Genomic DNA, 23,177 nt, shown 5'->3' with positions numbered 1-23,177 from the left:
GGTAACGTTTAGTCATTGGTCTTTGAACCGGTGAACGCGAATCTTAGATATGGATTCATAGGGTTTGACATCCCCACTCGGGCTAGTCGCGCTAGCATTTAACGAGTGTTTAATACTTCGTGAACATATGCACTCGCCAAGTGTACTTTCAGGGGGTTATAAACGTTAAGTCTAGTTACCGGGTGCCCACGGTTATACATATACTTTATCATACTGATTTGAATTACTGATTTGAAACGCTTGTTTGAAGCACTGAAATCTCGTGGCCTACATTACATTACTGAATACAACCAAACTATAGCTCACCAACATTCATGTTGACTTTTTAAGCGTGTATTTCTCAGGTGCCTAGAGGTTTATTGCTTCCGCTGTTAGACTTGATGTCATGCTGTTATTGAATTGTTGTTAAGGACCTGCTGTATTAGTTATCCGCTGCATTACTTAGAGATGTCTCAAGCATGAAACTTTTACTTTGCATGCGCAACTTATGTTATTTTCAAAACAATAGCTTTGTAATGACCTTAGTATCATGTACTCATGTTAATGTTTCCTATTCATCTTTTGTAAAACATTATCTGTTCATGAATGCAAAACTGGTTTTCAAACAGCATATAGTGTTTGACCTTGTAATGATCCTGTTGTTGATGTACCGTACACGATGATTTCGTACGGGGTGTCACAGTTGGTATCAGAGCATTGGTTGTAGGGAATTAGGTTGCATTAGTGAGTCTAGGACCGACCCGAGTAGGATTCACTAATATGACTAATCTACAACTTGCTAGTTTACTTGTTTCTGCGGAACCTGCTGCATGCTACTGTGTTATATTACTACATGTTACTGCTTACTACTACTGCATGCCACTGCTTACTTTTACTACCGTATGAACTTGCTGCATGCTACCATTTCCTTTTACTGCTATGTAAACTCGCTGCATGCTTTTGCTTATTCTAGCTACTGCATGCTACTATCTGCTTTCGATTGCATGTTACTTCTGTTTAGTACTGTTAATATTGCCATGCTATATACTGCTGTAAACGAGCTAGGTTGCTGTAGTGCCTGATTACGTGCTTGCTTCATGCCTGCTATTCGCTGCACCGACTTGGAAAAACTTACCTTTCCTAGTTCAGATGTTCTTCTGAACCCATTTCCCACACGTCTAACCCTAAGGATTAGTATTGTAATCCACCTGTTACTACTGTTTCACCGTTCCAGAGATCGAAGCATTACTTCACGCAATCTAGGAGGAGTACCCCTCGGATTACACGCCCACTAAAGTCGATCCTCTGAGGAGGAGATATTGGAGGATTTGTCGGAGTAACCGCACCCCGAGCTCACCCTAATTAGCCACGTACAACGTATGAACATTCGAAGGATGTTCAGTTTCTGCAAGATGACCCGTATCCCGTACACTTTCGTGACCGTCACTTATCTCTTCCATTCTCCACCACTACTCGACGATCTAATGACACTTCTGGACTTAGGTCCCTAACACTCTTAGGCATTGGAGAAGTCGGGAGGACATCTCCTTTCACAAGGTCAGAGTGCCTTCCACTGATGCTCAGCCATACCCGAAGACTTGGGAGTCACCTCAAGACATATCATATTACTACTTGCTACACGTACAACTCAACACGAGACCCAACTTGAATTTCTAGAAAGGAACCTAACGACGTTACCTGAACCTGAACATTTTGAAGAAATTTTGGGACATTTAGGCATTGGTGCATGACCTACGGAACTTACGCACCCACACCGAGAAACCGTGAGATTAATTATGTAGATTTTGTTTTGAGATAGCATAGATAAAGCACCGTTGGATGAAATTGAGTAGAACTGGAAGTGATCACGTTACATTGACCACATGGAGTGATATTGGAATGAACGTACGATTTAGTACAATATAATGACGCCAGGCCAGCGTAATTATATTGAAGTGAATCATGTAGAAGTCCCAATGTTACTACATAAGGAATATGAAGCGATTCAAAGGAAATTTTGGTAGGAACCACTTGAGTATACGCATTATGGTCTGATAAAGGCAGGAATAACCACTTAGTCTAGATACTGTACGAGAAGGGCCTGGACTGCAGAATTGGTAACCCGAAAATTTGTTATAGATATAGACACCCTGGATACTTAAGGAAAAAGTTCTCAAATATGAAAAACTTTGGACTCACATACGATTGAGCAATCGTTATCTCAGCTATGGAGACTCGCATGGATCCTGATTTTAGTTAGGGTACGTTTCTTCACAACGATTTATCGTCTCGGAATTGTTTAATACTAGAGTGATAGAAACCTTATATCTAAGAATCCTAGTGTGATGACTAATAAGCCATTAACAACCATGAGAGTTAAGTATTCTATAGGACAAGCTAATGGTAAGTTGGCAGAGATAGAGGAGTAATTTAAGATAGTACCTTAAAAATTAACAGGTGGGCCATTTGGAGATGACCTCATGCCAACAAAACTTGGAAGTTTTATAGTAGTAGTTGGAAAGGATTAGTTACCTGCGCACAAGCAGATGTTATTTGAGAAGGTTGATAAAAATTTTCACGGCAGTATAATAAGATTTGGTTGGAATGGACCTTAAGATTAACCTAATACTCATCGAGTTAGGAAGCTTTGAGGAAATAGTTGGAACGGACTGACTTTCAAGGATGAAAGCGAAAGTTATTTATAGTAAGAAGATTATTCGTATACCTCGCGAGAATGGTGAGCCAAAAGCCATCTTGGTTACTTCAACAACCCGAAATCCCACAATGAAAACGGGAAAGGATGATGATGGATTTCATCCCGAGGCTACCAAAAACAATAGGCAGTTATTACACTATCTGGATCATCGTTGACCGCCTCACCAAATCTGCTCACTTTCTAACCATGAAAGAAACCGATACAATGGACAACGATACATAAAGGAAATTGTATCCCGTCACTTCAGCAATTCAAATTCTATACTACCCAAGAATCTTATTTGATGCTCATTCTTACGCAACTCTAAATCCTAACTTATTCCGAGAGATTCCTTGTTCGGTGATAATCACACCATCATCCTTCTTACTTCGATATTAGCCATACAAGTTCGAAATTTTCCAAAATCAATGGGTGGTTAATTCCCATCCTCATACTCTCCCATTCGTATCTCACTTATAAGCAACAACTTCACACTTAAGCATTTTTGGTCGAAGGACTTATGCCCTACTAATAGTCATCAACCACATTTAAATTCAACAGTTTTCATTACCTCATAACATTTTTGCTCAAATATCACCCGAAAGTTTCAAAAGTATTTTACTCGATTCTCATTAATCTTTTTCCAATTTGTAACCTCCAAAATACGAAAATTTTGTTTGCCAAAATTTTTCACACACTATTTTACGGTACGATCCTCTCAAAGTTTTATAAAGGTAAATTATTTTATTAGTCATTCGTGCAAATTTTTGAAATCGTATATGCTATACAAAATAAAGTAAATGATTACTTATTTTTGACAAATACATATGAAATTTTACTATTACTTTTACAAATCAAATCTTTTATTCAAAAGATATTTTACTTAGAACAGTACATGTTGTACATAACCCCAGTTTACTAAGAACTTCGTTTCTTTTCTTACATTGTCACCTTAAACGATTTCTATAAAATTTTTGTTGCTGATTATATAAAATATTTCGTTGCTTATTCGTATCCAAGTCATCATGAAGACTTTACAACCGTCGAAATCTAGAGATTCATGTGTATATGTGATAAAGGCACTTACTACCACGTCATGCAGAGCCTACGAGCATCCACTAAAACTTAAACCATTCAAAATTTTTGCGTTACCCCAAGGATCTTATTTGCCACACCCGTTGGAGCGATGCTCTTTCATACATAACTCTAAGTCCTGACTTATTCCAAGGGATTCTCATCTAGTGATATTAACATCATCAGTACTACGACTTTAATATTGGCCATAATCTGTTTGGCATTTTGCAAAATCAAGAAGCGATTAACTTCTCATCCTCACGCTTTATCCTTCGTACATCACTTTTTAGCAACGGCTTCACACGTGAACATTTTTGCCCAAAGACTTATGTTATCAAAACTACATTTAATTCATTAGTTTTCATTACCTAGTAATGCATCACCCAATGATTAAAAGATTTTTCACTCAATCTTTTTCAACTCATAACCTCTGAAATGCGAAAAACTATGTTTATCAAAATTTTTACACATTGATTTTACACGTTGCTTATTTGTGCGGTCCTCACGAGATTTATGGATAAATGAAAGTACTAAAAACTTTTCTGTCACTTATGCGATTTATAAAACCATATATGTATGTACGTAATTAAGTTAATAAATTTACCTTCACTTAATTTGATTAGTACATACAAAGTTATACCTCCAAATAACTTAAAAATCGCTCATTTATCGAGTTATTTAACTTAAGTCAAATAGTTTTATGCAAAATGGTACACGTTGTACATATTTCTAAATTTACTAAGAACTTCGTTCCGTTTATGTTGTCACATCAAACGTTTAAAGGTTTTTCAAAACTTCCTTGGTTGATTTTAAAGGTTTTCGTATTAAGCTACACCATGTATGGATCACACTTCTTCTCGCCCTCCGTTTGGGATGAAGCTTACTATTAAAATCCTTGTTAAAAACGCTTGAGCCACTTTGGGTGGCAGATTTTTAAAAAAATTTTTTGTTAAGAAGTCTTTGCGCTCATGAAATGTTCCTCTTAAGGTTAGACTTGGCAAAAACGCGAGCCGATAAATCAGTCTTCTGATGTACACTCAGTGTTTACCCTATTGTAGGAAAGGAACTAGTTAGGTTTCTACTCTCAATATTTCACGGCTAATCGCAACACCCTCGTAAACGTCATCTCTAGGATTCATTATGTTGAGGTACAAGAAATCATTGTTGGAGACTCTCTTAACTTAGAGTAAACCGTTCTTTATGACCTAGGGTTCACGTATCTTCTCATCCGCGCATCCCCTTAAGTATAAGGATAAATTCAGAACGAACCGCTCGGAGAGTTCACTCTCGTTCGAGAACCACACCTTTCGTGTGATTTTCTTTCGGAAATGTAGTATAAAATACTTTAAGAATCTACGAATCTTGTTATCCTTTTGGAAGGGACTGCTTAAAACATCTGTATCACGGATATAGTTACCCTACATATTCCTTCCTTCATTGATCACAACTATATGTTGTTCTAGATTAATGTTAAACCTAACTTCAACATGTAACTGAATGGATAAAGTTACATTATGGAACGGTGCTTTCTTTCCATCCAAGGATGAGTTCACATGCGGTATATTGTGATCGCCCTGTTTTCCATTCTATCTGTCAGCGTGGTACTACAACATAAGCGCTCAATGTTTTAGATGAGTTTGGTAACTTTCATGATGTATTCCATGCATCCAGCTTACTGAAGATGCCTGTAAGGCTAAAAACGTCATCTTTCCTTTTGTGGGTATATATTCAGATGACGTACTCATGTTAGCCAGAAACGAAATCAATTTGTTGATCTCTTAGGACAAGAGACTTAATCAATGGCATATACCTATTCTTACCTTTATACGCTAAAGTACCTTTCAAGGTAAATAGCTCACTTTTGAGCTCACGAATCTTTCGAAACTTCAATACGCTCCATCTTATTCAAATACTGTACCATTTTTAGTCACTCCTTAAATTTTGGGACGAAATTTCCATTAACAGGTGGGTAATGTAATGACCCGACTTTTTCGACTTGCTTTTATGCTTTGTATTTTAGCGAAACTGCGTTTTTGTGCGTACTGTGTTACTTTATACTCTGGAAACTTGATATACGTGGTTTACTTCCATTTATATGTTAAAATGTGCCTTAGAGTACGTAGGATACTTAACTTGTTCAACGGAAGCCTTTATAACCGGTAGCGTTACTTGACGTTTCGATTAAACCGCGAACTGCGCGCACGTTTGACTTTTGTCGTAATCGGAATATTATGACTGCGAAATATTAATTATTATTTTATAATAATAATTACCCGGGTCTTTGGATGCTTAATTTTATTTATTTAATTGCAAGAGCTCAATAGTTAGTCTTGTTGGACTTTCTACCTTATTGGACCTTAGCCCACCCTACACTAGCTAGTGGCCCAATTAATTAGCCCAAGTATTATTACTAGTGACCCATAATAAATAAAATAAATAAAATAAATTAATTAATGATTCATACTAGCATTTGGATAAGGATTATCCATATTGTTACATGGGATTCTAGCATAAATACATGCTTTAGACAACCACTAACCAAAAAGCAAAATGGTGTCTCCTCCCCCCCCCCCCCCCCCCTCTCAAAACCTACGGCCACTAGGGCCTCCACCTCATCAATCCATGTCAAAACTTTGCTTATAAATATTAGCCATTTACCTCTCATTCAACACTTGCTCTCATTTGGTTTTCACACACATTTCCTCTATTCTTTCCTTCCTTTCTAGTATTACTTGTAAGTTTCTTTCTCTTCTTCTTTTCCTTCCAATTTCGTGTATCATCATCATCCTTTCATGGAGATCAAGTTCTTTTAACTTTGATCTTGATTATATCTTGTTGATTCAAGCATGAATCCTCAAGAACATTGAAGATTCAAGCTTTCTAGCTTTGAATCTTCACCAACTTTGTAGATCTACTTCTTTTATGCTTTAATCTTGTTATTTTATGATAAAGATTCAAATTTTTGTTTGTTATCTTCATATATCTTAAAGATCCAAGCTTTATGCTTCAAGATCTTCAAGAACAACCAAGATGCAAGCTTTCTAGCTTGAATCTTCATATCTTGTTGTTGGATCTAAGTTTTCTAGCTTATGATCTTGTTGTTTTGTTATAAAGATCAAAACTTGTGTTTATGGTCTTCATGAAACTTAAAGATCCAAGCTTTATGCTTCAAGATCTTCAAGAACACTAAAGGTTCAAGCTTTCTAGCTTTGTGACCTTATAAATTGTGTGAAAGGGATCCAAGCTCTCTAGCTTAGGGTTCCATCACTTCATTTGACTTAGATCATGTTCATACTTGTTTGATTGATGTAAAGTTTGTAACTTTGTTGTAAATAGGACTTGTAATTGTGTTAAGACTAAGGATATGATGTAACCTTGGTTCATCATCCATCTAAGACTCTTAAATGAGTTGTGTTACCACTTGGTCTTAACATATTGTGTATTGATGGTAGAATCTTGGTCAAAAGTGATGCTAAACCATCAACGAGTTGTACACTTGAAGCTACAAGCATCAAGGATGAGAACCGTGATGAGCATCAAGCACCAAGAACCCTACCGGAGCACTTGTCCACTGATTTTCGTATCTGATCAGACCACCTGGGCTACTGGAAAGTTGATTTTCAGTTAGTTCGGTTCGAGTAGATTATTTTCCGTTTAGGCCTCGTCTTAATCCGAGTTGCGGTTTTGGATTTATGGCCCTCCGAGAGTCACTACACCCTATTAACGTTGTGCTGAAATTTCTGACCTACTCGCACTTAAACCGTCGCCACGGTCAAACGAAGACGAGTTAGGTTCTGGAAATTGATCAGCTGTTAGGGAACTCATATACGGAGCCATAGCCACTGACTATGCGTCTTTTCAATTTACGTAGAGGTCGCAGAAGCTGACCGAAGTCAGCTTATTGTTTCGATCTCTATTCTTGTCGAACTTACTTAGCTTTTATGATGATGAATGATGATGATGATGACACTTAAACTTATTTTATGCACTATTAGAACTTATAAGGGCAACCTACTTAGTAACCTTTGATTTAGGTTGACGACCTTTCGGACCGACTTTCTACTTGCACACTTTCGTATCAACTTGTATTGCTTATTCACTGTGAGTTATAGCATCCCTTTCTTACTTTAATTATTTTGGGACTGAGAACACATGCGCTCTTTACGTTTTGCATACTAGGCACGAGTACTTAAACTTTATATGTGTGTGGGTTATACAACGGCATAAACATTCCCTTTAGCACGGTAACGTTTAGTCATTGGTCTTTGAACCGGTGAACGCGAATCTTAGATATGGATCCATAGGGTTTGACATCCCCACTAGGGTTAGTCGCGCTAGCATTTAACGAGTGTTTAATATTTCGTGAACATACGCACTCGCCAAGTGTACTTTCAGGGAGTTATAAACGTTAAGTCTAGTTACCGGGTGCCCACGGTTATACATATACTTTATCATACTGATTTGAATTACTGATTTGAAACGCTTGTTTGAAGCACTGAAATCTCGTGGCCTACATTACATTACTGAATACAACCAAACTATAGCTCACCAACATTCGTGTTGACTTTTTAAGCGTGTATTTCTCAGGTGCCCAGAGGTTTATTGCTTCCGCTGTTAGACTTGATGTCATGCTATTATTGAATTGCTGTTAAGGACCTGCTGTATTAGTTATCCGTTGCATTACTTAGAGATGTCTCAAGCATGGAACTTTTACTTTGCATTCGCAACTTATGTTATTTTCAAAACAATAGCTTTGTAATGACCTTAGTATCATGTACTCATGTTAATGTTTCCTATTCATCTTTTGTAAAACATTATCTGTTCATGAATGCAAAACTGGTTTTCAAACAGCATATAGTGTTTGACCTTGTAATGATCCTGTTGTTGATGTACCGTACACGATGATTTTGTACGGGGCGTCACATGTCATGTTTAGCATTTTTTTAAAAGTGTCCGTTTCAAGCGCACTTAGTTTCGTTTTGTTCGTAGAATGATTTCGGGTTTAACGGTATGGTTGGTGAAATTTAACTCGGATCCAAGAGGGAGATACGGGCTGTCGAAGTGGTTGGATGGAGTTTTTATTTAAGTTTAGAAAAATGACGGTTTACACCCCTGGCCGTTGGGGTAGTTTTTGTAACATGTTTATACGTGAGGGGGTGGAAATGGAAATGTGAGTGTGAAAAGGGGAATTTACTGTTGTCGTTTTTGTGTAGAGGGTACGACCAAGAATCCGTTAGTGTATAGGATTTAATAATAAAATAATAATAATAATAATAATAATAATAATAATAATAATAATAATAATAAAATAATAATAATAATAATAATAATAATAATAATAATAATAATAATAAAATAATAATAATAATAAAAGATGATAACGACCGGCAACAATATTCAACACCGCATTAACAATACCCAACAACTACAATTGAAGCACAATTTTTTTTAAAAAAAACAATCAATACTTAACCTGTATGTTAGTGTATAACTTGTGCTTTTTCAACATCAGTTCGAAATAGAACAAATCACAGAAGGTACTGCCTTCCTTTCCGGATCACAGCAGTAACAGATCATTACATTGGGGACTCGTGACAAATTTAATTGATTCTAGTTTACATTATATTGATTCAGATTATTGATTAATTAAGATTATGAAAATGAACATCTAGTATCTATAAGAAAGCAAACCTGCACACTTTAGTGATCCAACCCAAGAAATCTTCAGTTGTAGTTCCAAAATCATCCGTACCTTTTGGGCACTCCATTCTTTTCTGCTCTTGAAGATAAGGCCCTGTTTGGCTCACAGAATCCAATGGGATTCCTGCGGAATTGGAATTGAATTTAGACACGACACATGTCTAAATCAGTAATGCAATTTTGAAACACGACTCCATGAGGAAACTTTAACCCACAAACTTAAAATTTGGGTTATATCTTGCATCTAACAAATAAAATGGAAATTTAGCTGATAAGTTGACCAGTATAAACGGGTCGAAACCAGATTTACATTGTTATAAACATTTTGAATTATATATGACAATAAACATAACTATAAAGACGGTCCAAAAGATTGGTAATGTTACAGGTAAACCACAGACCCATTTTGACTAGACCTGAAAATGTAGACCCAAAATAACCAAAGACGTGACAGTTCGGGTTATACTTACTTGGTTGATGCTTTGATTTGGAGATTAGGTTAATAGGCCTGTCTAAATATGGGTCCAAATGGATTTCTTCTAAAACACTTTAACACATTCAGAAGTTAAACAGGTCAACACCACCAGGCTCAAACGGTCTTGCGAATCTAAACATATAAGAACACATTTTTAAGCAGAATAAAGATATTAAGATCTTGAAATCTGTAAGGGTGAATTTCATATTTCCCCACTTAACTTAGAAAATAGCATATTTACCCAACTAAATAGTATAATATCAAATATACCCAAACTAAATATTAAAACCTCTCATAAATTTTGAAAAAACATAAACTTTCGAACATATACATGACACAATCTAATTTTAAAAAACATAAACTTTTTGACCTAACTTTGACTTTGAACAACTCAGAGCTGACTCGACCAACTTTTTAGCATTGACCGACTTTAAAGGCGTTTTTGGGAGTATCAAGACGGGTAGTTCGCAAACCGACGCGTCTTCCAAATCGGGCAACTTTTACATTAGTGATAGGAAGTAACAATGAATACTTAAAGAAGTTGAAGAAGCCAAGTAGTGAGCATAACTTCAAGGGGCTAATCCACTAGTACAACTAACTTGGGCACTACGGCTCGTAAAGAATATAAAGAAAGCATTAAAAGGTTTAACACAAAATAAAATAAAATAATCATAATAAAACAACCCATAATAGAAAAACCAAGATACCTTCTCCAAACTGACATTACACATCTATAGCACTAGCTGGTGGCCTCATAGCATCGGTAGCTTCCTGAATGAGAAAATAAATTAGACTTGTAAAATCTTTAGGTGCATAGTATAATAAAAAAAAAAATTGAAAAGGTTAGTCTAAGTACGATAAGTGTTCCTCAAATAGCAAAGTAATATACACATCATATTCACATCAATAGAAACAACAAACATTGAAAAAAAAGTAAATTAGAATACTGAAAAAGCTTTTGTGCAAGCAAACAAAACACAGATTTCTATCAACATCAAGAGATACAGTTGCAGGAGCCAACGTTCAATATACAACGCAAAGTGAAAAAAATACTTGAAATGATATATTCATTAATGTTCATCATCAAGCATAAATACAAGGAAAAAAAACGCCAAGTGGCGAGTTATCTTACAATAAAACAGTACACATTCCACGGGAAGAACCGCCACGAGGTCATCTGCTGACTTGGGCCACGTCATGAACTGTGTCCAAAGTTCTTAAGCCAACACATAGATGAAGAAGACAGATTAATGCCCAATGAATAGAATAAGAAAAAAATAATTTAGATCATATAATTTGATAAAACACAACTTCAAATTCTCTCCATTTAGCATCAACTATCACTTGCCCGTAATGAATGGATGACCTAGTGCTTGTTGCACAGTAATCCTCTTATCAGGGTCTAACATGAACATTTTCTCGAGAAGATCCTTAAAGTTGGCTACCATCTTTAGATCCTCTCTAGGGGAGCTCACAAGAATCAAACCAATGTCTTTGGCCTTCGTATTAACCAGACGCTTTACAATCTGAACATTTAATTGAGCAAATGACTCCTTTTATGCACTGTTGTATAAGTCAACCAGCACGTCGGTTTGGGGACTAGCCCGTCCCAACTTGCCCAAAATGTCTTAAAAGTCAGTCAGCGCTAAAACACTGAAATGCAATATATTTAACCATCTCAAAATTCATATCATTAAAATCTAATTATAGAACAAATATCAAAAGGTTGACACAACATTAAAGAAGCATACCAACAAGTGGGCACTCTCCGTTTCATGTTTGTCTCGTCCTCGCATTTTTCTCCGAGAGCTAACATTTCATCAACAACGCCATTCTCAAGCTATCCAATAAAGAATTGACCACAAACACTAGCTTCATTATATTAACATAAAGGCATAAGTTCTCAACAACATTCGTTCATCACTATCTCTTAATTATAATCTCCGATCGGTTCACTTATATTATACAACAAGTTATCCTTTCGTCTTTTACTTGTTATGTTATTATCGTCTCTTTCTAGAAGATTATATTATAATTAAACAAACAACTCTCAAATGATTTCTATACCCTGATGTCTTGTAGCGCATACTAGTTGTTCGATAAAATGCCAAGCCCAAAGTTTTTATTATTCAGATTTTGTACCATCATATAATGAACCGATTCTTACAAATTTCAACAACCGGATAGTCAAATTTGAGTTGTTAAATGTTGTGACTATTAGTAAGAAATATAATTCTTTTTTCTAATTTATAATGATTTTTGTTTTCTAGGTTAAGTTTGTACTAATGGCACAAAATGTTACTATGGATATTATAAAATATGGGTTTTGCGGTAGACATCAACAACTGATTAGGAGTGTTAGAGGGATCAACCGAGTTGCGCAGAGGGAGACCCCTGCAACAGGTAATATAGTACACATACGGTTCAATAATAATGGTGAATAAGTAGCGACTATTATCATGAAAGCCAATAGTTTCTACGTCATTAGATTCATAAGAAATAATGTAACATACGAAGTTAGAAAGGATGGAGATCCAGTTTTCCTACCAAATTCTACAAGGTTAGGATACTATACAGGGTGACGTGACTTACGTGAGGTTGGAGGAAATGACTTCCTCTGCAGAAGATTTTAGAGATTCATTAATTAGCATCAAATATAGAAGAGAGTAGCCAATCAAGAATCTCTGAAACTTGTGCTACATACATTGTGATTCCTAAAAAACTTGATCGACTAATGTTTGACTAATGTTTCCTATATACAATGATAATAATGAATCTATGAAACCTTCTCTGAAGAGAATCACTTCCCTCAAACCCGCGTAGATCACCCTGTATCCAAACCTTGTAGAATTGAGTAGCAGAACCGGATCTCCAACTTTTCTCGCTTCGTATTTTAACATTATTTCTTACAAAGCTAATGCGTATGAATTATCAGCTCTCATAACAATATTAACTATTTGGTCACCGTTGTTAGTGAATCGTATGTGTACTAAATCACCTGCACGAGTCTCCCACACGCAACTCGCTTAATCCCTTTAACATCCCTAATCAATTGTTGTTGTCTATCAACAAATCCATCATCCATAATATCCAATACAAGTTTCGGTGTCGTTAGTACAAACTTAACCTAGAAAACATAAATTATTTAGAAAAAAAAAAGAATCATACTTTTTACCATTAATCACAACATTTAACAACCTAAATTTGACTATTTGGTAATGGTACAAAATCTGAATAGTAAAAAAGTTTCCATTGGAAGAAGTTTGGGCTTGGCATTTAATCGGACACCCGGTATAAAAAACCACTTGAGAGTTGTTTGTTTTTACATGACATAATTTTCTACAAAGAGACGATAATAACATAACAAATAAAGACAAAAGGTTAACTTGCATATTATAAATTATTTGATGAGAGATTAGTGATGAACGAATGTTGTTGAAAACTTATACCTTTGGAGTTGATATAATGAAGCTAGTATTTTGGTCAATTCTTCTTGGATTGCTTGAGAGCTATGTTAGCTCTTAGAGAAAAGTGGGAGGACGAGGTTGATGAACGTGAAACATAGAGTGCCAACTTGTTGGTATGATTCTTCAATCTTGTGTCAACCTTTTGATATTTTTTTATAATTAGATTTTTTTGATAGCACTTATATTTTAATGATAGCACTTATTAGCAGGTTAAATTTACTAATTTACATTACATTATTATTACATTTAGGTCCTAACTCGACCGACTCGTCCCTCCAAGGTGACCGACTCGTCTCTGACTCGCAACTTTTACAACCTTGCTTTTATGTAACAGGGTGATTATGGACATGAGGTGATAATTGTGTGCTTACCCTCTTAGTAACAGGGTCTTCTTCTATGGCAACAAAGTTCAAATCTTGATGAAAATGGAGCTCGTTGAACGCTCCCTACAAAAAACATGGCAAAAAAAAAAAGAAGTTAAATCACAAATATCATTCATATAGAATGAGTGCAAGTATACATCATGTGCAAAAGAAAAAACGAAGTACCTTTCGAAGCATCTTTTTGGGAAAAGAACCTTTAAGTTCCATTTGAAGACGAAGCATGTCATTGTTTGTAGCTCCCGGGAATAGAACTTTTCCAGTATACAGCTCAAACAAACAGCAACCAACAGACCACATATCAACAGGATGATCATAAGTCAACCCCATCTCTAACATAATCTCGACTGTCGCATCGATAATCTTTTATGAGTTTATTAGTTCTTTCAAATTCACCATCCCCATCATGTTTCTCATGTGTATAATATTCAACATCCTCTTTGTGTGTCTCAAGACGAGATGCTTCACGAGAAATGCTCTGAGACCGGGACCGAGATCTAGACAGATCCCTACTCTGCTCATTAGTAACATCTTCCCGATTTCTTTCATGAACACGTTTGCTAGACGATTCTTTATGCACTTTCGGGTTTCTCTTTTGATACCTCACTTCATAATCATCTTCATAATAACTCTTCCTATATCCACTTCCTTTATGAGACAAATTAATTCCATTATCAGTACGCTCCTTCGTATTACTTGCCTCATTATCAACTCGCTCACATATCTTAGAGCCATCATTTTTGTGTTCCCCATCATCCAAAAGCAAGCAAGAACTGTGATTACGTGCAACCACATCAACACGAGTTCCCTGCAAGCAACGCATAAAATATAAAAGATGAATGTAGGATTACAATATCTAGCAATCGCAGAAGTCCAACAATGCAATGACTCATTCAAAAACTATGAAAAAAGAGAACAAGAGACATGTAACCAGTTCTTACAAATCACTTGAAAATCATCAGTTGTAGTAGTCTTCAAGATACGCCTAAATTATCTAACTGTGGGCCTGGAATATAGATGTAACTGGTGGTGGAGTGCATAGCTCCTTTTCAGATTCATATCACATTTCTGTGTGTTACAAACATGATCTCAAAACATTTATAAGAACCCAAAAACGTACCAAATAAGTCAAAATTAAGCTCAATTTGGTCAAAATTATATAAAATTACAGTCATTTTTTCAGCAGAAACTAATTGTAACTACAGATAGATTCGTTTTAAGCTGGTAATTATGAAAAAGCAAGGGGAATTCGAACGACGGTGTTTGCGTTCTTCGTGGTCGCTAGTCATCGCAAAAACTAGAATTAGGGTTTGCAGAAAAAGGGGGCAAAACTAGAGGGTGATAAAGATTAAAAGGTTTAATAAGTAAAGACTAATAGATTTACATGCTTCTGAGATTAAAAGGGGGCAAAACTAATCGCTTCTGTGTAATTTTTTACATGCCTCTGAGATGAATTTCGCCGTCATTCTCGCATAAGAAATCAACCTCCTTTTGTTCGTCGGCTACACTATTCGGCGTCATTCTCCGCCGGTGGCTACCGGAAATTATTTTCCGGCCGGTTACTTCTACACCTAGCTTTTTTGTTTACTGCTTATAACGTGTTCTGCCTCTATATATAAATATTGGGCCATGGCCCAATCCTGTTACACTTTTAAAAACGTGATATACCTGTGTCTTGAATATTACTGTAATATATCTATATTTATCTATAATTAAAATATTAATATATACTTTTATATATTAATTATGGGAGGTGATATTTCCACACTTAAATTTTATTCTTCCACCATCTTTATATGCATTTTTTCCAATAATATCCTTCATTTAAATTATAAGAACAATTTGTATAAGACATCATTAAGGGCAGTTTAGTATTTTTAGGTGAAAGTAGTAAAAATGAAGGTGGATATATCAATTCCCATATATATATATATATATATATATATATATATATATATATATATATATATATATATATATATATATATATATATATATATATATATATATATATATATATATATATATATATATATAATTAATCAAGTATCAAGTATATATAATTTTTTATTAGTTTTATATAAATATATATTTATTTACTTTTTCATGCTTTTATTTATACTTTACTTGTTTTAGTCACGTTGTAGTCTAAAAGTTAATATAGACGCTACACTTTCTTATGTTCACTTGAGGTCATGTTCTCATAGTTTAGGGGAGGGTAGCTCTAGAGGGGCTAGGGGAGGGAGTAGAGTAGTAACCCCTGGTAGGATTAGAGTGGGAAGTTGGAATGTAGGAACTTTGACGGGCAAAAGTATTGAGCTAGTTGATACATTTCTTAAGTGTAATGTGGATATAATGTGCGTTCAAGAGACTAGATGGAAGGGACAGGAGGCGGTGGACATTAATAACTACAGGTTGTGGTACTCGGGCTCCAGGACAGCTCGAAATGGAGTAGGAATCTTTTTAGGTCCAACACATAAGGATCATGTTGTTGATGTAGGTAGGTTTAGCGATAGGATTATGTCGGTTACGTTAATAATTAATGAGGAGACGTTCACGGTCATTAGTGCTTACGCACCCCACGTAGGTTTAGGAGAAGCGGATAAGAAGAGTTTTTGGGAATTGTTAGATGAGGTTGTAAGGGGGTGTCCAGCTGACCATCCTTTGAGTATAGGGGGCGACCTTAATGGGCATATAGGAACGGAGGTAGAGGGATATAGGGGAGCCCACGGGGGCTTTGGGTTTGGGGTCAGAAATGAAGAAGGGCGATCAATTCTAGAGTTCGCCATTGCCCATGATCTATTTGTAGCAAACTCTTTCTTCAAAAAGAGGGACGCTCAGTTAGCCACTTATCATAGTGGGGGTCATAGTACCCAGATCGACTTTTTCCTTCTTCGAAAGGGTGACCTCAGGACCTGCAAGGATTGTAAGGTCCTCCCAACCTTGACTTGTTCATCCCAGCATAGACTGTTGGTCATGGATTTAGGTACCCATGGACGGGTAAACAGGAGGGCGAGAGCGATACAACCTAGAATCCTCTGGAAGAACTTAAACGGAGCGAAGGCGGAGACTTTTAGAGCTAATGTTGTTGAAAGAGTGGGTGCTGAAACGAAAAATGTAGACTTTATTGATGCAGACCAGATGTGGAACAGCCTAGCGTCCACCATTAGAGGAGTGGCCAAAGAATCCTTGGGAGTGGCAGTTGGTACGTCGAGAGCCCAAAAGGGTTGTAGAGAATCATGGTGGCTTAGTGACGAGGTCCAAACTAAAGTCGCACTTAAACAGGCGAGGTTTCGGGAGCTTACCTCCTTTAGAGGGGGTACACTTGTAGAAAGATATAGCATAGAAAATAGTTATAGAGAAGCCAAAAGAGAAGCAAAGATCGCCGTTACGCATGCAAAAGATAAAGCATACGAAGAATTATATAAGAGATTATACTCTAAAGAGGGAGCAAACGACATCTACAGGATAGCCAAAGCTAGGGAGCGTCGGAGAAGAGACATAGATAACATTAAATATATCAAAGATGAAACTGGTCAAACCATAGTGAAGGAAGACAAAATTAGGAAACGATGGGAAGAATATTTCTCTTCCCTGTTCGATGGGGGAAGGTCGGGTAATGGAGAACCCCATGATTATGATATGGCCCCACACTATCAAAACAACTGTTTTTGCACGAGGATCAACCAAGAGGAAGTTAGATCGGCCTTACAGAAGATGGGGAGAAATAAAGTAGTAGGACCAGACCAAATCCCCATAGAGGCGTGGCGGTGCTTAGGCGATGATGGAGTTAGGTGGTTGACAAATCTTTTCAACACGACGTTTAGAAGCACAAAAATGCCAATGGAGTGGAGACTGAGTGAGGTCATTCCCATTTACAAGAACAAAGGGGATGCGCAGACATGTAGCAACTATAGAGGTATAAAGTTACTTAGCCATACCATGAAACTATGGGAGAGAGTGATTGAGACTAGGCTTAGACGCGAGACTAAGGTGTCAGAGAACCAATTTGGTTTCATGCCAGGATGATCTTCGATGGAGGCAATCCACATTATTAGAAGTCTTATGGAGAAGTATAGAGAGAAACAAAAGAACCTACACATGGCTTTTTTTGGACTTAGAAAAAGCTTATGATAGTGTCCCACGTGAGTTGATTTGGAAGACCCTTAATGGTAGAGGTATCCCAAGTAGGTATATAAGAGCTATTAGGGATATGTACGAGGGGGCGAAAACTCGCGTTCGAACAACTGTAGGAAACACGGATTATTTCCCAGTAGAAGTAGGTTTACATCAAGGGTCTGCTCTTAGCCCTTTTCTCTTCGCTTTGGTCTTAGATGAGTTGTCCCAAGGGATACAAGGGACTATCCCATGGTGCTTGATCTTTGTTGATAATATTGTATTAGTTTCGGAATCCCAGGATGAGCTTAATGGAAGGCTGGAGCAATGGAGGAATGCCCTTGAACAAAATGGACTTCGGATTAGTAGAAATAAATCGCAATATCTTAGATGTTACTTCGGGAGGATCGTGTAGTGACCCGAACTTTTCCATGTTTATATATATATTAAATGAAATTGTTATTTACATGATTAAGTGTTTCCAACATGTTAAGCAATCAAACTTGTTAAGACTTGATTAATTTAAATAGGTTTCATATAGACAATTGACCACCCAAGTTGACCGGTGATTCAAGAACGTTAAAACTTGTAAAAAACTATATGATGACATATATATGATTATATATATAGTTAACATGATATTATGATAAGTAAGTATCTCATTAGGTATTTTAACAATGAGTTATATACATAAAATTGAGTTTATTGAATTAAGAAACTCGAAACGATATATATAACGATTATCGTTATAACAACGTCTTACTAAATACATATGAATCATATTAAGAAATTGATACACTATGTTTAATCATGATAAATGATAAGTAAACATGTCATTAAGTGTATTAACAATGAACTACATATGTAAAAACAAGACCACTAACTTAATGATTTCGAAACGAGACATATATGTAACGATTATCGTTGTAACAACATTTAACTGTATATATATCATACTAAGATATATTAATATATCATAATATCATGATAATGTAATAATTTGACATCTCTTTAGATATAATAAACAATGGGTTAACAACATTTAACAAGATCGTTAACCTAAAGGTTTCAAAACAACATTTACATGTAACGACTAACGATGACTTAACGACTCAGTTAAAATGTATATACATGTAGTGTTTTAATATGTATTCATACACTTTTTAAAGACTTCAAGACACTTATCAAAATACTTCTACTTAACAAAAATGCTTACAATTACATCCTCGTTCAGTTTCATCAACAATTCTACTCGTATGCACCCGTATTCATACTCGTACAATACACAGCTTTTAGATGTATGTACTATTGGTATATACACTCCAATGATCAGATTTTAGCAGCCCATGTGAGTCACCTAACACATGCGGGAACCATCATTTGGCAACTAGCATGAAATATCTCATAAAATTACAAAAATATTAGTAATCATTCATGACTTATTTACATGTAAACAAAATTACACATCCTTTATATCTAATCCATATACCAACGACCAAAAACACCTACAAACACTTTCATTCTTCAATTTTCTTCATCAAATTGATCTCTCTCTTCTATCTTCAAGTTCTAAGTGTTCTTCATAAATTCTATAAGTTCTAGTTTCATAAAATCAAGAATACTTCCAAGTTTGCTAGCTTACTTCCAATCTTGTAAAGTGATCATCCAACCTCAAGAAATCTTTCTTATTTATGATAAGATATCTTTCTAATACAAGGTAATACTCATATTCAAACTTTGATTCAATTTCTATAACTATAACAATCTTATTTCGAGTGGAAATCTTATTTGAACTTGTTTTCGTGTCATGATTCTGCTTCAAGAACTTTCAAGCCATCCAAGGATCCTTTGAAGCTAGATCTATTTTTCTCATTTCCAGTAGGTTTATCCACAAAACCTGAGGTAGTAATGATGTTCATAACATCATTCAATTCATATATATAAAACTACCTTATTCGAAGGTTTAAACTTGAAATCACTAGAACATAGTTTAGTTAATTCTAAACTTGTTCGCAAACAAAAGTTAATCCTTCTAACTTGACTTTTAAAATCAATTAGACACATGTTCTATATCTATATAATATGCTAACTTAATGATTTAAAACCTGAAAACATGAAAAACACCGTAAAAATGGATATACGCCGTCGTAGTAACACCGCGGGCTGTTTTGGGTTAGTTAATTAAAAACTATGATAAACTTTGATTTAAAAGTTGTTCTTCTGGGAAAATGATTTTTCTTATGAACATGAAACTATATCCAAAAATCATGATTAAACTCAAAGTGGATGTATGTTTTCCAAAATGGTCATCTAGACGTCGTTCTTTCGACTGAAATGACTACCTTTACAAAAACGACTTGTAACCTGTATTTCTAACTATAAACTTATACTTTTTCTGTGAAGATTCATAAACTTAAGTTTGATATGAAACCATAGCAATTGGATTCACTCAAAACGGATTTAAAACGAAGAAGTTATGGGTAAAACAAGATTGAATATTTTTACTTGTTGTAGCTACGTGAAAATTGGTAACAAATCTATATTAATCATATCCTAGCTAACTTATATTGTATAATACATATATTCTAATATATTATGTAATCTTGAGATACCATAGACACGTATGCAAATGTTTTGACATATCATATCGACCCATCTATATATATTATTTGGAACAACCATAGACACTCTATATGCAGTAATATTGGAGTTAGCTATACAGGGTTGAGGTTGATTCCAAAAATATATATACTTTGAGTTGTGATCTAGCCTGAGACGTGTATACACTGGGTCGTGGATTGGGTCAAGATAATATATATCAATTTATTTCTGTACATCTAACTATGGACAACTAGTTGTAGGTTACTAATGAGGACAGCTGACTTAATAAACTTAAAACATTAAAACGTATTAGAAATGTTGTAAATATATTTTGAACATACTTTGATATATATGTACATATTTGTTATAGGTTCGTGAATCGACCAGTGGCCAAGTCTTACTTCCCGACGAAGTAAAAATCTTTGAAAGTGAGTTATAGTCCCATTTTTAAAATCTAATATTTTTGGAATGAGAATACATGCAGCTTTATAAATGTTTTACAAAATAGACACAAGTACATGAAACTACTTTCTATGGTTGAACGATCGAAGCCTAATATGCCCCTTTTACTTGGTAACCTAAGAATTAGTAAACCAGTCTACTAATTAACGCGAATCCTAAAGATAGATCTATAGATCTATTGGGCCCAACAAACCCCATCCGTTGTAGCGGATGCTTTAGTACTTCGAGTTTTTATATCATGTCTGATGGATATCCCAGAATGATGGGGATATTCTTATATGCATCTTGTTAATGTCGGTTACCAGGTGTTCACCGTATGAATGATTTTTATCTCTATGTATGGGATGTATTGAAATATGAAATCTTGTGGTCTATTATTATGATTTGATAATATATAGGTTAAACCTATAACTCACCAACATTTTTGTTAACGTTTTAAGCATGTTTATTCTCAGGTGATTATTAAAAGCTTCCGCTGTTGCATACTAAAATAAGGACAAGATTTGGAGTCCATGTTTGTATGATATTATGTAAAACTGCATTCAAGAAACTTATTTTTGATGTAATATATTCATATTGTAAACCATTATGTAATGGTCGTGTGTAAACGGTATATTTTAGATTATCATTATTTGATAATCTACGTAATGTTTTTTTAACCTTTATCAATAAAATAAAGGTTATGGTTGTTTTAAAAATGAATGCAGTCTTTGAAAAACGTCTCATATAGAGGTCAAAACCTCGCGACGAAATCAATTAATATGGAACGTTTATAATCAATATGAACGGGACATTTCAGATCGAAGATCACAATGTTACAATGGATGTCCGTATTGGGGACCAGGTACTTCTTCCACATGATTCCTTTAGATACTTAGGCTCGATACTGCACAAATCGGGAAGGATAGATAATGATGTGACCCACCGTATAAAGGTGGGATGGTTGAAGTGGAGAGCTGCGAAAGGGGTTTTGTGCGACAAGAAAATACCCCTTAAATTGAAAGGAAAATTCTTCAAGGTGGCGATTAGACCGGTCATGTTGTACGGATCGGAGTGTTGGCCAATGACGAAGGCCCAAGAGAGGAGGATGGAGGTAGCAGAAATAAGGATGCTTAGGTGGTCGTGTGGCAAGACCATGTTAGACTAGGATGAAAGGACCCGTCCTAATCCATCCGAACGAAGTCCATATCGATTATAAACGATTCACAACAGTTGATTACATTGCGAGGTACTTGACCTCTATATGATACATTTTACAAACATTGCATTCATTTTTAAAAAGACAAACTTTTAATACATTGGAAGTTGACGGCATATGTGATGACCCGGGAATTTCCGACCAAATTTAAACTTAATCTTTATATGATTTCGATACGATAAGCAAAGTATGTAATGTTGAGTCTAGAAAACATTAGAACGATGTTCATATATTCAATTGACCTTCGACTGCTCTCGACGATTCACGAACAATTAATTGTAAATAGATATGTGTGTATGTATATATAAATAATAATTTGAAATATAATTTGAAGTATTATATGTTGTTGTTATTAAAAATTAATGAAATAAAAATAGGGTATTGTAATAATAATTATTTAAAATATATATATATAAATAAAATATATTAAAAATAAATATTAAATGATTGTAATACTCGTTTGATGTTTCATTGATATTAAGCAAGTTAAATTCAATCTTATGTAATTTTAAAATAAATGGTGATACGAAAATGAGTTATATAAGTTGTAAGCTTATTAAAAGTATATTTAGGATCTAATTAATTAATTTTAACACTTTTTATATTTTACCCAAAAATGAGAGGGACAGTTGATGTAATTTTTATTTAACAAATTAAGGATCGAATTTTATACCATAAAGATCAAAATAAATAAATATAGTTAATCTAAAATTTGAGATTTTTCGGAAGACTTTTATCCACCACTGATTAGTGAAGGAGTACGATATTATATCCATATTAAATTGTTGGTAGAAATAATACAACAGCTGGTGCACATTATAATTCTCTAGATATGTTATTATATTATCACATGTTAATTTCTATATCATATACTTGTTATTCATGAGAGTTAATTATTGGCACTGTATTCTCCACCATCTATCTCCAATCTATTTTATATATACATATACTTATTCATATTAATATGCACACATACACATGTTTCTTGTTCCTCTGCTCAAAACTTAACCCAAGAACATTATCCTTCCTC

The 23,177-nt window shown here is 35.1% G+C and overlaps 2 protein-coding genes across 7 annotated transcripts; one reads left to right on the top strand and one right to left on the bottom strand.

The window, feature by feature from the left end:
- Window positions 1–12,682: 12,682 nt before the first annotated feature.
- Window positions 12,683–15,335, bottom strand: LOC139844070 (serine/threonine-protein kinase prp4-like). 6 transcript variants are annotated; one of them, XM_071834281.1, is made up of 5 exons: window positions 15,213–15,335; window positions 14,712–14,838; window positions 13,939–14,578; window positions 13,762–13,836; window positions 12,683–13,050 (listed from the first exon to the last, which is right to left on the bottom strand). In XM_071834281.1, exons 3-5 carry the CDS (start codon window positions 14,107–14,109, stop codon window positions 12,913–12,915), a joined length of 384 nt encoding a protein of 127 aa, XP_071690382.1. In that variant the 5' UTR covers window positions 14,110–14,578; window positions 14,712–14,838; window positions 15,213–15,335; the 3' UTR covers window positions 12,683–12,912. The 6 variants fall into 6 exon arrangements, with proteins under 6 accessions (XP_071690382.1, XP_071690380.1, XP_071690381.1 ...); XM_071834279.1 differs by having other exon boundaries at window positions 15,155–15,333; XM_071834284.1 differs by lacking the exon at window positions 12,683–13,050 and adding an exon at window positions 13,340–13,529 and having other exon boundaries at window positions 15,155–15,333.
- A 331-nt stretch (window positions 15,336–15,666) lies between these two features.
- On the top strand, window positions 15,667–17,799 carry LOC139840930 (uncharacterized). The gene is made up of 2 exons (XM_071831169.1): window positions 15,667–15,672; window positions 15,907–17,799. Exons 1-2 carry the CDS (start codon window positions 15,667–15,669, stop codon window positions 17,797–17,799), a joined length of 1,899 nt encoding a protein of 632 aa, XP_071687270.1.
- The last annotated feature ends 5,378 nt before the right edge of the window (window positions 17,800–23,177 follow it).

This window comes from Rutidosis leptorrhynchoides, chromosome 4 (genome assembly GCF_046630445.1).
Source record: "Rutidosis leptorrhynchoides isolate AG116_Rl617_1_P2 chromosome 4, CSIRO_AGI_Rlap_v1, whole genome shotgun sequence".
Taxonomy (NCBI): Eukaryota; Viridiplantae; Streptophyta; class Magnoliopsida; order Asterales; family Asteraceae; genus Rutidosis; species Rutidosis leptorrhynchoides.
Note: the sequence above shows the minus strand (reverse complement) of the source record. Positions and strands in the feature narration are given on the sequence as shown.